At 46.5% G+C, this 16403-nt stretch overlaps 1 protein-coding gene across 2 annotated transcripts in view; it reads right to left on the bottom strand.

Moving 5' to 3' along the window:
* Positions 1-16403, bottom strand: part of LOC119173747 (cytochrome P450 3A24) — a 108294-nt gene that overhangs the window by 56500 nt on the left and 35391 nt on the right. For both annotated transcript variants that reach the window (XM_075883128.1, XM_075883129.1), the window contains exons 5-8: positions 16124-16249; positions 13491-13728; positions 11423-11547; positions 11197-11284 (exon numbers count right to left, since the gene is read on the bottom strand). In XM_075883128.1, coding sequence (XP_075739243.1) covers positions 11197-11284; positions 11423-11547; positions 13491-13728; positions 16124-16249 — 577 coding nt within the window. The remainder of the gene's footprint in view (positions 1-11196; positions 11285-11422; positions 11548-13490; positions 13729-16123; positions 16250-16403) is intronic.

The following is a 16403-nucleotide window of genomic DNA, read 5'->3' as shown; positions in this document are numbered from 1 at the left end:
CCAATGGGTGCCTTTGCCTGAAAATATCGCAAAGGTGGGTAGGTCAGCACAGAACATACTCGTATACGATGAGCTGTGTTATGTGTGAACTGTGTGCACGATTAACTGTTCTAGCACCTGAACCATACAGAGAGATATAAGATAGGCTTTTGAAAGCATTAGTTCGGGTAGCCAGCCAAAGCAGGTGATCCCGTGTAACCAAGGCAGCACCTCCCCGAATCTCTACGCTACGCTTCACTAAGTCGTCATTTCAGCATTAACGCATTTAAGCTTCAACAACGTTAAGGCATCACTTGTTTAAACTTGCACTTCTCCAAAAAAAGGCCGGCTTATTCACCTAACTGAACACTACCCGTTTACTTGTAAGAAAAATCACTAACCTCTTATTAAGTGAAGGTAGTAAAACGGGTGGGTAAACTTGCTAGCTTGCAAAATAGTTCGTCAATAGTGCTTACAGGAATAATTAATACATTACTACTTTTAGTTAACAAGCGTTTATATGTGCATGTATATTGCTACATCAAGATAAATCAATTACAAAAGTATGTACATGATAATAAGCGAAGTGCAATTGTCCACGTATATGAAGCAGTGGTCACTATAGCTACCTCACGTAACTACCATGGCCAGTACGCATCCCAGCAACATACATAGAGTCATGAACGAATCGCAGACGAAGATATACACGCAAACGCACACATGAAATATCAAGACTGAGCCGGTATAGTGTACTGTAGCAGCAGTTTGAAGGCTGATTATGCTCCTACTTTGAAATAGCACACTGCGTACTGCTTAGCAGCAATATAAATTAGAAAAAAAAATGGGCCGTTTGTACACACGATCGTGTGCCCTTCTATATATGTGTGTCATCACTTAGAAGAAAATTTTCATTCCAAAGTAATCAACAACACTAAGATTGGTGAAATTTTTTTGAGTGTCATAATTACTCCAAGATAGACGGTGGTGTTTACGAAAGATCTCGCAACGTATGTGGCTCAGTAGTTACTTAAGTAAAAAAAAAGCATTCCTGGTTAGCAACGGCAAAAGTTTCTATCTTTGCCAGCTGCTGGCTTTAAATAAAACGACTGCGAAGGTAGTAAAATACACTCGAAACAAGGAAATACATGCGTTGCCAACTGCTTAATAACTTTTTTTTGTTTAGATTGTGCTGACCATGCAGATACCATAGGTGACGAGAGAAGTGCTCCTATCGAAACTATTAGTGGGGTTGTACTGCATGAGACAAGTTGCTATGCTAATATTCCTCGACCGTGGTAAAGTGTTTGCGTAGTTTTGCAGCTATGTATCCGATGACATTGACTATATATTGTTACAGTTGTAATTAGCTAGATAAAGCTATCAAGATCTGCCTTTCCATCGTTGAGGAATTGTAGAAATGTAATTGACATGCTGACCGTTTCCGGAATGGGAATGAATAGAATTAGGGCAAGTTGCAATTCCCCGTAATGGAATTTGAATGGAATGGAGGTGCCTATTGTGCAACACTAGTGTTGACATGGCCGACGCCGCAGGACACATAGAGTTTCCTAAATTAACTATACTCTGGCGCTGCGATCGTTCAGCGACCATGGGAAGGATGAGTATAGTACACGGATTTTGCTAGTCTTTGTGCTTGCAGGTGACGAATCGCAATGGTGGATTCGTTTATTGCTGTGTTTCGGTTGTTTTTTGTTTTGCTTTCGAAGAAAAGAACGAGCCCTTTCAAACTTCGTGACCACATTTTAAATGACAAGCCTAAAAAAGTAAGGTGGTAAAGCGCAACCACTAAACATTTGCTGATTTTTGTTCCGTGAGAAAACAGCTCCGCGCCACACGAAGACACATGGAGCCAGAAGTACAAATATTAGGCAAATTTGTTTACTACCCATCATTAACATCCTCACTGAAGTGCCGAGCGTTGCAGCTCACACAGACACTGGCGCCAGCATTCCTTCTAGTGTATATTTAGGAAACTCTATTTAGGACACATGCCCAGCAAGAGAAGCTTCGCATCTGAAAGGTATATAAATTCAATGTCAATAGGCATTCCCGCAAAATGAGATATAGTGATTGCGAGCAACCAGACCAAGGACAGGCGTGCCTCTTAGTGTTAGAGAAATTTAATCACTCAGGATATCGTACGGTGGATGAATTATTAGAACGTGCGCCTTTAACGTGATGGTTACAGCATCGGTTTTCTGCAGTAGCCAAGCCAACTTGAAATGAAGCCGTTGAAGCATATGTATTTGCGTATTTATTTACTAAGGAGTCATTGGCTTTAACAATCACTATATACGCTGGACCACTCCTAGATGGCGCTGCGATTGCTACAAGAGTAGAGTTACCGCATTCACCCCAAGGGTAAAATACAATAGCTCTATACGAAAGCATTGGTGAAGAAGCGTTGACGCAACACGTTATGCTACGGACGGTCACGAGCGCGATTTTCCGAGGAATATGTAGCCGTAAAATGTACAAGCTTTAAAAACACACTCAAACATAACGAGGGAGACTAAATCACCGCAAGCTATAGCATACAAAGGGCAACGTCAATTTCATGTCTAAAGGCCAGCACAATGCACTAACTCAACTGCCGTGACGGCTCGACATTTGCGCGGCTTGTTGCATTCCATAGTTTCACTCGACATTTTTGCGTCGCGAACACATCTGTGCCGTCATCGGTGTTTTTGTTGCTGCTGTTCTCGCAGTCGACTGTAATTTCGTCTTATTGCCGCGACAAAAACAGGCTCATTGCTGAGAGTGCTCGCCTTCACCTGCACTGGAGGCTTATATGTGTAGTGCTCCTAGCTGCTATGATTTCGGTTCAATTTCCAGCCTCGATAAATATTTCAGTCTGTTAACAATAATGCACGGTTTCCCACTATGATGTGCCTTGTATCTAGAAGAGAGAAAAAGAGGAGGGCGGGAAGGTTAACCGGATGCCGGAATCTAATATACTACCCAACATTGCAGTGGGGAAATACGGGATTAGCTAGGGGAATCGAGGCAGAAATATAAATAACAACAAAGCATGGACGCCCGCACACACGAGAGCGTTCCACTCTGAGTCGTTCAGACAGGCCAGTAGATGGCAGGAAGCTCAATAGCACTTGCACGCTTTTAAATGCAAAGCATTTCTTGGCGAACTTCGGCAACATTGAGCGTATCTATCTATCTATCTATCTATCTATCTATCTATCTATCTATCTATCTATCTATCTATCTATCTATCTATCTATCTATCTATCTATCTATCTATCTATCTATCTATCTATCTAGCCGCTTACGACTTTTTGCTCTCATGGCCGTTTGGATAATGGTATGAATACCAAACTTGGGATGACATAACATGACTGTACGACAAGCATAACTGACTAGTCATAACATGAAAAAACATGACAATCATGACATATATGTCATGAATGTCATGATTTACATTTCATGATCTTGCTGCTCTTTTGGTGGTTTCATTCCCATGACATGTTGCAAAACGGATATGGTATGACATGACTGCATGGCGAACACAAGCCACCAACCTTAACATGAAAATCTTGACATGTGTGTCATGTAACAACATGACTACATGCCACATTCACGAGGTGCTCACGGCCGTTTCGGTAGCTTTGCATATACCAAATTTGGTATGACGGGACAGGAATGGATGACAAAAGTATGTGAGTGGTGCAAACATGATAATCATGAGATGCGTGTCATGTAACAACATGACTACATGCTACGCTCATGATACGCTCGCGGCCATTTCGCTAGCTTCACATGTACCAAATTCGGTATCACGTGACGTGAACAAACGACATAGGTAAATGATATGATGTTCATAACATGCGTGTCATGTAACAACATGGCTACGTCCTACACTGATGATGCGTTCGTGGCCGATTCGCTAGCTTCACACATGCTAAATTTTGTATTACATTACATGAATGAATGACGAAGGTATGTGACTGGTTCAAACTTGATAATGATTAGATGCATGTCATGTAAAAACATGACTACATGCCACACTGAAGGCACCTATACATTTTGACTTGACGCGGCGCGCGTGCGTGCCGGCATTCGTTTCATTGCGTCACGCCGGCAATGCCACACCAGACGCCGATATCCCCCTCGTAGAGATCAGTGGAACTGCTCACTGACCTCCATTGTTGATCTGCCATATACTCGCAGGCGCGTGCTGTGTTGCTTTGACGCATGCGCATTTGAGCGCACTCGGCGTCCCTCCGTCACGAAGAGAGGCAGATGCGGTGCTAAGTAACGTCGTCGGCACGAAATGCAGCATGTCGTATGTTACGCCGGTTGCCACCGGGCCACGCTGACGGACGCTGGTCGCGCCGGTCGCGTTTCGCTAACGTGGCGTCGCTGCGCCCAGACTGCATGCGCGTCTACGATGCGTCGGAGTATATTGGGTCCTTCATGACGCGCTCGCCGCCGTTTCGCCAGCTCCACATGTTTCAAACTTGGCATCACGGGAAGTGAATAAATTACAAAGGTGAAGGAAATGTCCAAACATGATAATCATGGTACAGATGTCGTGTACGGCCTAATTTACCCCCCCCCTCCTCCTCATAACGTTGTGGTGATTTGAAATGGACATATAAACCTTTCTCTTTCATGCCTCGCATTTCATCAATTCCCACTGTACGTGGGTCTGCCTTTTTTTTTGCGATGTTACTGTTATACGCAGACTATGGTTGGTCACTGCCTTTACTCGCACGTATGCGTTTAGCATAAGAATGGTCGAAGACGCCACCCGCGTACACTGCGGAGGTGAAACGAATCGACAGTCCGGATTATTGCGTGTAAACGCGATCTATCTCTAATGCATTCTACAAGTGGGATGAACAACCTCTCTCAGAGGAAACAATACATCACCTTTTTATTACTCGTCGATTGGCTTCTACAACCTATTGTACCTCTAAGTGTTACGCCGCATCAATTTTTCATGTTCTTTTTCCTAACTGGGGGAAAAAACTAACATCGTCAACAAGCTTATTGCGGTGGCATACTTGAGGCTTGCTGCGTCCAGACTGCAGTCAAGCAAAGACAACCAGAGGCTTCAACTCATGATGAACTACAATTTATTTAGAACTATATACGACTCGGCTCTCGTCGGAGCGAGTGGATGCGCGTCGTGTGGGCTCCGGTTTCAACGAATGTTTTGCAATGGAAGTCACCTAGAAGCCCACAAGACTTTGGTACCCGCGTATTCAGCTTGTCATCAGGAATCGCCCGGCACCAAGTTCCAGGTGGGGACTTGAATTTTGACACCTTTACCGACGCATTTTTGTCAACCACGCTAGCGAGAGAGATAGGCTTAACGCCTGCCAAGCCACCGGCAGCGCAGCTGCCAGAGACGCTGCTGCCTAGGCCGGCCTAGCTCTGCGGGCACCAAGAAACGCCGGTCGGCGCGTTTGACGCGTCCGACTTTTTGAGAAGAAATGGAGGTCACTGTGGAGGGAGAACCCATTTCTCGTGAAGAATTTGAAGAAAGTACAGGATGGAGCACCGTAGGATCAAAGAAGTCGACCCGCGGGCAATCACTAGAACCCGGTGCGGATTCTCAACGAGGGAATAACAGCAGGAAACGGCGTGAGCAATGCCTGAGTTAAATAACAAGATCAAGCCGGATGCCTCCTCTGCCTCGAGGTGACTACAAGATCATCATCCGACCTAAAGGCGGCCTTCGACTCACCGATCATGGAGCCGCCCGACTGGCGACTAGCCTTTACCACGCCGCTGAAATTCCGAGAGACGCCCAAGATGAGGACACAATATGCCCAAATTTCCAGCAAAATATCATCGTTGTGAGCCCACCCATCGAGGCGCATGCTGATAGATACCAGAAAATCTCTCGCATTGTGGTCGGCAACAAGACGTACGATACCAGCGCATATGAAGGAGCACCAGACGGTACGTCAAAAGGCGTGATACGTTATATCCCGTTGGAAGATACTGCCCGAGATATTACAGCTAATGTGATTACAACAAAGAACCCTACAGCCATCGCTTCAAAACGCCTCAGCAACACAACGACGGTGATCGTACTGTTTGCTGGTCTTCGCGTGCCAACATACGTTCGATACGGTGGGGCCATGTTGCAGTGCTTCCTTTACCGCAAACAGATAGAGACGTGTTACCAATGCGGTCGCCTGGGGCACCGCGCAGATGTATTCCCGAACCCGAAAGACCACGTGTGCCGTGACAGTGGTACGACCAACCCCCCCCCCTCGCAAGATCACCAATGCCAGCCCACTTGTCAACTATGCGGCGGTGACCACCAGACGGCCGAGAAGGCGTGCAGGGCACGTTACAAGACGCCGTACCTGGTGAAACGCCGGCGATGGGAGCGACAACAACAATATGAAGACTGCCAAACGAAGCCGACGCCTGTCGACAACAGCCTCGAGCAGAGGGACACTACCCCTACCCGGAAGCCTGGAAAGAAAGCCTGGTCGAGATCTCGGTCGCGGTCTCGGTCGCGGTCTCGCCCCCGGCCCCGCCCCCGGCCCCGCTCCCGGCCCCGCTCCCGGCCCCGCTCCCGGCCCCGCTCCCGGCCCCGCTCCCGGCCCCGCTCCCGGCGCCACTCCCGGTCGCAGTCACCATCTCGGAGCCGTACACCTGGACCTGGCGCAACCTTCAAGGTGGGCTGGGTAGACGTAGTCAAAGGGGCGCACTCGGGGTCTGAGGAGGCCGCTTCTCAAGGCAAACTTGATAAATTAGAGGCTGAAATAGCACAGCTAAAGCAGATGTTAGCACAATGTAACCAGAAAATGACAGCTTTAGGAGAGGAAAACAGGACCCTCAAGGAGGAGTTACACCACTATAAAACAACAAAACATGCTCCACCAGTAGAACCACCGCTCTCAGCTGTTACACCCAGTGAAAAAATGGAGGAAGGTACAACACCACCACCTCCCAAGCGCAGAGCCAAAACCCAGGCCAATGAATACAAACCCGCACGCGTGACGACCGAGAATAAAGTCCTGAAGGAAGTTCAGCAATCAGTCAAATAATTAAATGAGTGGATGATCAACGCATCCCGACTGATCTCAGCCCTTACTGACCGCGAAGAGACTATAGCTAAAATTACCCAGCAACAAAACGAACACCTACCACAGCGACTCATCGCTGTGGAGGCTAGAATCACCCCTCTGCCACCTAGCGGACCGGACCCCACAGGGAATGTAAAGCAACTTTCCTCGTCGGCATTCAGTGTGATACAGCCGGCGACATTCCTACCCCCTGCATCTCATCATATAGCTAGAAATCACGCCTACACAATTTGGCAATGGAATTGTAGAAGCTACGCGAATAAGCAAGCAAATCTTAACCAATAACTTAAGGGGAAAGTTAAGCCCGATATCATTTTATTGCAGGAGACACATTGTCTCGCTAAATTGGCAGGCTACCGCTCCATCGGACATGCCAACGGGGAGACGACTGTCCTTACCACCCTAGTTAGACGAAACCATACGTTCACGCAACACGACACGAAAATTACCAATATAGACAATATATTTATTGAACTCGTTCCGCAACGCAAGACACAGGAAAGTCTTTTTATACTAAACATATACAGCAACCCTAAACAAAAGAAGCACAAATTTCTCACACTCTTTAAACGCGCCCTCAACATCACTGGCCAAAATTCCATCTTAATAGCGGGGGACTTCAACGCACCACACACTGCCTGGGGATACTCTTATGTGTTTCCTAAAGGTAGGGCCCTCTGGTTTGACTCGCAGCAAGAGGGATTAACTCTCATCACCAACCCTAGCACACCCACACGTGCGGGCATTAGCTCCACTAAAGACACAACGCCTGATCTGACGTTCACGAGAAACACATCAGCAGCCACCTGGAAAAATACCCTAGAGGACCTGGGTAGCGATCACTACATCATCGAGGTACATGTTCAAGGTGGGCCACGTAAACCCACGGGAAAAGTGCTAAAGTTGGTAGACTGGACCCAGATCCGCAAATCACGTGAGAACCAGGTCCAACCCATCAGCGACATAGAGGGCTGGATACACACGCTTAAACAGGATATTAATGATGCCACCCGAATCGTACCTCCCGAGGCACACCTCGAAGAGATCGATAGCCGGCTCCTCCACATGTGGGAGGCAAAGCAATCGCTCCAAAAGAGGTGGAAGACACAGAAACACAACAGAAACCTCAGGAAACGCATAGCACTCCTCAACACAGAGATAAAGATGTATGCAACACAGCTAAGCCGGCAACACTGGGATGAAACCTGCGATGCGATGGACAGGCAGCTAAGTCTTAGTAAAACTTGGCATTTTCTACGGTTCCTGCTCGACCCAGAAGACAGCGAAACCGCCCAACGACAAACCATCAACAAACTAATACATGCTTACAAGGGCACCGACGAGGAGTTTCTTAGGGAGGTAGAGCTCAAATATATCTCTCAGGCTCCTATTCAGCAGCATCCAGATTATACGGGCCAGATCAACACTACTCTAGACGAAGAATTCACCGAAGCAGATATCCGTGCCGCCCTACAAAAACTTAACACCAAATCTGCACCAGGTCCGGATAACATCACGAATAAGATGATACGCAATTTGGACGATGAGTCGATCACGCATATCACAGACTATATTAATAACTGCTGGAACACCAGAATCTTGCCCCCGCATTGGAAAATGGCCAAGGTGATTCTGATTCCGAAACCAGGCAAACCACTGAATATTGGCAATCTTAGGCCCATCTCCTTAACATCTTGCATAGGCAAATTGATGGAACACGCTTTCCTTGCTAAACTGACAAATTACCTCGAAGACAATGATTTTTTCCCACACACTATGATTGGCTTCCGCAGGCATCTTTCAACGCAGGATGCCATGTTGCAGCTTAAGCATCACATCATAGACAGTACGGGACGCTCCACTAAGGGCATACTTGGTCTTGATCTGAAGAAGGCTTTTGACTCTGTCACGCATAGCACCATTCTAAATCAGGTCAATACCCTAAACTTGGGGCTTCGCACGTACAACTATATTAGGGCATTTCTTACGGGCAGAACGGCCACGATCACTGTGGGAGCACTCAGGTCGTCCGAAATAACCATAGGAAGTGCGGGCACCCCGCAGGGTTCCGTGATATCTCCCATGTTGTTTAACCTCACCCTCATTGGTCTTCTTTCAAAACTTCAAACCATCCAAGGACTTCATCACACCATTTACGCCAACGACATCACCCTCTGGGTGTGCGACGGTAGGGACGGTTCCATTGAAGAGAGATTACAGGAGAGGATTGACACAGTCGAACGGTATTTACAAGGAACTGGACTATCCTGCTCGGCGGAGAAATCTGAGCTACTGCTATATCGCCCTACACTTAGAGGTCGGCCATCCAAACAACATCCCCAAGCGCAGGCACCCGCTGATATAAAACTGACTACAAGCGATGGTCACGCCATACCAACCGTGGACAAAATCAGAGTGCTAAGTTTGATCATAGAAAGTAAGGGTACCAACGGAGAGACAGTTCGCAACATTGAAGCCAGAGTGTCTAACACGATGCGCCTCATTAGGCGCATTACCAATAAACACAAAGGCATGAAAGAGGCCAGCATCATCCGTTTGATCTAAGCGTTTGTTCTAACTCACATCACCTATACGGCGGCATACCACCGATGGTTCACCGCGAAAAAGTCAAAACTCAACAGCCTAATTAGGAAAATTTACAAACAAGCGCTAGGTTTGCCTCAAAACACCAGCACCGAACTACTCCTTCAACTTGGTTTACACAATACCCTTGAGGAACTTATTGAGGCGCAACAAATCTCCCGATTCGAGCGTTTAGCCAAGACTAAGCCAGGCCGCCAGATTCTATGTAATCTCGGTATTACTTACCACACTCAGCACAGAGACAAACACGACATACTACGCACTATTTGTGCTAAGCTAACAGTACCACCCATACTAAGAAACATGCACCCTGAACACAACAAGGGCAGACGTGTCAGTAGAGCCAGGACCATGTCAAAGATGTTTGGGCGCAACCATGAGGCAGTCTTTGTCGACGCAGCACGCTACCAGGAACGTCACCACTTCGTGGCTGCTGTCGTAGACCACACACAACAATGCGAAAGCAGCGCTTCAATCATCACACGGAACATAGAAACGGCAGAGGAAGTGGCTATCGCGATGGCCATAGCCCACACTAATGCATCATGCGTAATCAGCGACTCGCAGACAGCCGTTCGAAACTACACCAGCGGCAGAATCTCCCCCGAGGCATTGCGGATTCTTAATACAGGCAAAATTCATGAGGCGGACAAATACGTACACATCTTGTGGTTCCCTGCCCACACACCACTAGGTAACGCGGAGGCCAATCCGAATGAAGTGGCGCACAACGTTGCTCGAGGTCTTACGTTCCGAGTCACGTCAGACGAAGCGGCCACCCAAACGGACCTTTCTGCGCCGGTGTGGGAATGGGACGATCGGCTCAATAAATTTAATGACATAATTAAACACCATCAACTGCAAAGGCGGGAGTACCCTCCGCCTCACTCCAAGCTAAATCGGACCCAGTCCGTTCATTGGCGACAGCTACAAACACGCACATACACGAACCCTGTCATCATGCACCACATATATCCCGACGTCTATAATTCTAATCTATGCCAGTACTGTACCACCAGAGCCACTCTCGACCATATCCTATGGGAATGTCCAGCATTAGTCAGAAATTCTGGGGTCGCGGCCTCCAATGAAGACCTTCGGGCGCGCTGGCGGACTGCGCTGCTCAGTTCGGGCCTGGACAGACAACTTTAGGCGATCCATCAGGCCAAGGAAGCTGCCGGGAGACACGGTCCCTCCGTTGGCCCCTAGGTGGGAGCCCATCCCAGCAATCTGCCGGAAATTAATAAAGTCTATCTCTCTATATACGACTCGTACGGCCGGGCTGACCCAGGAGAATAGAACAGCGAGGCCAATACCATAGCCACGGGCAGCAGCAATCAGCCAGCGCTTGGGGCAGGATCTTTTTTTTGCAGGGAAAGCACATCTTTACTACACAGCGTGCAAGCTGGCGCTTTTGAGGCACGCAAGTTGACCAGGCGCGCCACCACTGCGCGACACGTAGCACTATCGCTAGATAGTCGCTGGGCGTGGTTCCTACTGATATTGACGACATAAAGCTCACCGTTTTTCTGCCAGGCATCCTTGTCTGCCATATCGATCCCGCCGTACTCCACATCGAGCAGGTGTTGCAGAATATCGGGTCTTCGATACTGTACGGTGGAGAAAGGGAAGAACTAAGCAGGGCAGCATATCAAATACTCTGTCGATTTAAAAAGAAACGAAACGAGCAGGGAAACAAGGACACTAGAAACTCCTAGTGCGTGCGTACTAAAATTCGCACCACTCACCAACGGGTCCATTTTTCTGATTTCGATTATCTTCGCCATCTGCCGAGTGACCTTGTCGAGGTTCGCAGCAATCAGAGAAATCCAACTCAGAGGTCTGATCAGACTCCCGAAACACGTGGTGCTCTCTGCCCATATATGAAACGAGAAAGGAATATCGTGAATAATATGTCCGCGTCCGCATTGATCTAGGTTGGGTTAAAAAATAGCATATATATATGGATATATATATATATATATATATATATATATATATATATATATATATATATATATATATAAAGCGGGAGAATGACTCACCTTCGCTCGTTCGCCATTGTACATGATAAGTTTCTTTGGGGAATAAACGCGAAACACTTACACCTATGCTGCCCGTCCGATTTGGTTTCAATGGTTAAAGGAGCTGTGGTACTCCTCGCAACATCAAAAAGTAATGAATGGAAAGGAAATGTTTCAATAAGAAGGAAGTCTCTGTGCCAGCTATAGGTCCGAAGAGCACCGACTCCTTGCACAAGATGATAATCACGGTGTAGCGCAAAGACATGATTAATAAACATGATTATTAGCGAGCAGCAACGAGCCCGGGAAGAAGTCCATCTGCAGAGAATTTCTTGCTGAAGATAGTTTTATAGGAAATGCGTAGATGTTTTTTATAGTGCTGATGAAAAGATGCAAAAGCAGAGAACACGGTGAAAAAAAACTGAGCAGATGGCGCATGAACCACGTACGCGATGTATATTTTTCCATTTACCCGTAACTGCAAACACTTGTCGCTGGACGGCACTATACAGTTTCCGGAGCACCATTGATCTCTACCGAAGTGCTTTTCACTTGTTAATGTTGATATGGTTGATAGGATATCGGGAAAGCTCACGATAGTTCATAATGTTTGCATTAAGGTTTGCTTGGACACTGACATCCAAGTTTTCACCTCATTATTTCCCTGTTTCCCGGGCTCCTCCATACAGATGTAGAGAGGAGGAGGGAGAGAATAAGTACAAGAGATAAAGCAAGGAATCAGTCGTAAACAATCCATGGAGAGCAAAGCAGTTGTTGTATCATCTATGACAGGAACTCTTTTACAGGCATTAGCTATAGACTCAGCTTTGAAGCAGTATACATTGCACACAAATACGGCACATGAGATTGTCGCACGTACGCAGTGCCGTGCGCGTATCACGTGGTCTCTTTGTGATTCATGTTCACGCGCGTTGTGATCGTAGGGCCGCGCCCCGCTAAACTCTCCCAAGCCCCTATTCCAAAAGCTCACCTTGGTCGCCCAAAGAAAATAGTTAGCTATTATCGAGCGTGACTAGCTTACACTAAGATAGGCCTTTACAGAACATTTTTCTGGGCTGTAGCTTTGGTGCGTTGTTAGAGAGGAAATAAATTGCCAATGAGATACACGCAAAAAGTGACGACACAGACAGGAGCTCTGCGCCTAAATCACGTGTCACAGATAAAAATACAATTAAAGACCAATTTCACGAATTTCTCAATTTAACAAGTAAATTTGCATCCCTCCGCAGAAGCCCATAAGCCTGGTTTTTTTTTTAATAACTCTCGAAAACGAATGAAACCTTGCCGCCAAGCCCCATTTAGCAAAGCATGCATTCCGGGAAAAAAAGATACATAGAAAAGAACTTTTGTTCTCCATATTGAGTGTCTAGAATGATTCGTGGTGGGCTGCGCCCGTAGAAATGGTAAAACCTAGAAATCAGACGCATTCTGTTTTTGGCTCTTAAGAATGTACAAATGGAAACTCCACGGAACGGCAGGCTGCGCATTTCTTCCCCGATTTCGGGTCTATTCCACGAGATGGCAAAAGCGCGCATTAACTCTCACCTGACCACATAAAAAAACGCGCATGTTAGAGGTTATGGTAAATACCCGGACGTGGTAGCTTTTGTGAGTGTCTGTTGCGCAATATCACATTTCGAATGTACGAAAAATACAGTTCTCGATTTCACAAATTTTCCAGTTTAGCAAAGTAATGCGCGAGTCCCTGTGTCACCTCTAGCGTTGCGTATAACGCACTCTCGTATTCTAGAGTGGTTCATTGTCGACTCACGCGCAATCATGTGCAGCGGACCCGTCATAAGCTTGAGACAGGCATTGCGGGCGTCGGTGGAAACCGAATGGCCGGGACTTCCGGGGACTCTGCCGTCGATGCCGAACGATACGTGTACCACCAAGTGCAAGGAAAGCTCCTCGAACATGGGCAACATGTTGACCTCTCTACCCAATCGGGCCGCCTCCTCCAGAGTCTCTACCAGGCCGGTGACGTACTTGTTGATGAGGGGCATCATCTGCGAAATCGTGAATGATAAGCGTCAGATGTATAACAAGCAGTTGAGTACAACACAGAATTTCACACTTCAGAGCCAATGCGCGCCTTGACAGAGAGCTTATAGCTTCAGTAAAACTTGCTGCTGGGTGAGTAGGTTCATGCTTTAGGGTAAGCTGGTGTATGCAAATAGGGACAAGGACACAGAAAGACTGGACAGGGCAGGCACGAACTTTTATTTGACTTTCATATTTCGTCCCCCCTCAAATATATACTCATAAAAGGGGAGTATATATACATGAAAGGTGACAAAAAAATAAAGATAGTTGAAAGCTTGTGCCTGTTCCTGAGTAGTCTTTCTGTGTCCTACTCTTTATTTGCGCACAACACTTTACCTTGTCGCCTATAGCTTGCAGAAGATTCAATCACGCTGCGCATTGACGTCACTTTTGTCGGTCGACAACTTCTATATTCTTCAACATTTGATTCTTATTATTATGCATTAAATTTATGTTCATTTAGGTGTCATTAAAGTTTAATTGATATTCATAGAAGTTTCGTTCTTTATTGAAGTTACTGTACCACCGCAAGGGTGTCCCTATGAATGCGACTGCAAAAAAAAATATCTGAATGTTATAAGTAAGACTAACAGCTAACTCTTTCATCATTGAACAAGGCGCAAATGAATAAAATGTCTGCATTTGAAAAGACAGTGGCTACTGGCGCTTCAGCGAAGTCAGCTTCGTGCTGTCAGTCTCCTGATCATAAACGTGCTGTCAGTCTCCTGATCATAAAGTCAGACTTGCTCGAACAAAATTATAAGCGACGTGTACTGATCCAAGCACGCATGTATCTACAGCCCAGCCTGCTATTTAAAAACCTCGATTGCTCGAACAAGTGCTGAAAACGTAAGAAGGGTTTGATGAAACAGGCTGGTGGGCTACTTGTGATTGGAGGTCTAGAGTTCTAGCGTAAGGAAACACGAGGGTACAAAGAAGACGCCAGAGCAGCACTTCTCTGACTTCTAAATCTTAGTTTCATTTCTTCCACGCTCTACTGCTGGAGTAACTTCTCATGCTGTTTAGCTGGTTCATGCCCTCGTTTCGCTATTGAAGCAGAGTGACCAATATTTGAAGTCCAGTGATAGGACCGTCAGGCTAGACTTGCCGGTACTCACGTAGGAGTAGCTAGGTGGCGCAGGGCAGCCACAGTGCCTGCAATGGACTGTAACAAAGTTGTACTCACTCACTCACACATTCACTCACTCACTCACTCACTACTCGCGTCTTCTTTGCGGCCTCGCGTTTTCTTGAGTCAAAGAATACGTTAGGAAGAACCGTCACGTTATCCTGATAGCATCGACAAGTCAATATACTCTTGCGTCACCCTTCCCGAGCAGTGCGCAATGCTTCCTGGGTAAGAGTGGGCCCCCGCAGCACTCGCACCAGCCATAAAAAAAGCGAGCCGACCTAGAGTAGCACGTACTTCTCAAGTGACCAGAACCTCGAAAACGGATCATGACGCTCCCTCCAAGCTTGTTTCTTTTTCCTTCCTGCGTGGTGCGTAGTCTGCCGCAGCCACACAGCCGACCCTCTGATAATGATGACGACTATGGCTATGAAGTTTAACATCACCCAGAAAGCATGCGTGCCTGCTTTCATTCATTAGACTTCACATTAATGAAAACCTGCAGATAACGCGGATAATGAAGAAATGTATGGGGCATGTTAATTGGGCTGCCTTAAGTGTGTTGTAGTAATTGTCATTTAGATGGAACGAAAGTAAAGTGAACGAAAATACAACTTGCCCGCGGCTGGAACTGAACCCGCTACCTCAGCATACCGCACCCTATGCTTTACCAATTGAGCCCTTTTATGTCGTGCTTATATGCATGCGAACCCTACAAGTGTTAGACAGCGCCACTCGCAGCCATGACGGTGAGAGAGAAAGACTATTTTTGGGCCATCTGGCGTCATCACGTGATCCTTTACGAGGAGACTGCTGAAAAATAAGCCATCGCATGCTACCAAGGTAACAAGTCGCAGAGAACGAGAGCATCGCTATCAATGAGTGAAAGAAGGGATTTACCCTTCTTTTTTACTTGTACTTTTGCCTCCTTCCCATATATATAAAAATTACTGCAATAATTGTGCACTTAAAACAATTCTGTTAACGTCTCATATGTCCTCGTTTTCTTCATTGTCTTCTACTTTTAATCATGCAGTGTCAAAAAAAAAAAGACAAAAGGTCATGAGTCCTCGAGATTTTGTTTTTTTCTTACACTAGCATTTATGGAAACATTCAGAGCTGTAAATGCTTGCAGAGAACCTCGACATGCATAGTGACAGGTACGAACTGTAGCAAGTATATTTGTCTATACATAAACCGAATTTAGAGCCTACGGTTAGGGTACCTACCAACTTCAACTTTCCCGGGCTGAATGCGCCAGCTACGGCTTTTCTGGTACTTCTCCATTTCCAGCCTTCGACGTGTATGATAGAATCACACATAATGGGATGCAGCTTTTCTATCATCATTGTCTCCTGGCAGGGAAAAGTAAAGGAGAGAATCATCAGGTGTAGTCTATCACTGAGTACCTGCACCACTGAATATAAGTAGAGTAGATGCTCGTAGCTTGTGGATAAACCTATAGGGTTTCGTAAAATTATGGGAAGCTCTATGGCCGAACCTACACCG

The sequence above is a fragment of the Rhipicephalus microplus genome, unplaced genomic scaffold (assembly GCF_043290135.1).
Source record: "Rhipicephalus microplus isolate Deutch F79 unplaced genomic scaffold, USDA_Rmic scaffold_15, whole genome shotgun sequence".
NCBI lineage: Eukaryota > Metazoa > Arthropoda > Arachnida > Ixodida > Ixodidae > Rhipicephalus > Rhipicephalus microplus.
Note: the sequence above shows the minus strand (reverse complement) of the source record. Positions and strands in the feature narration are given on the sequence as shown.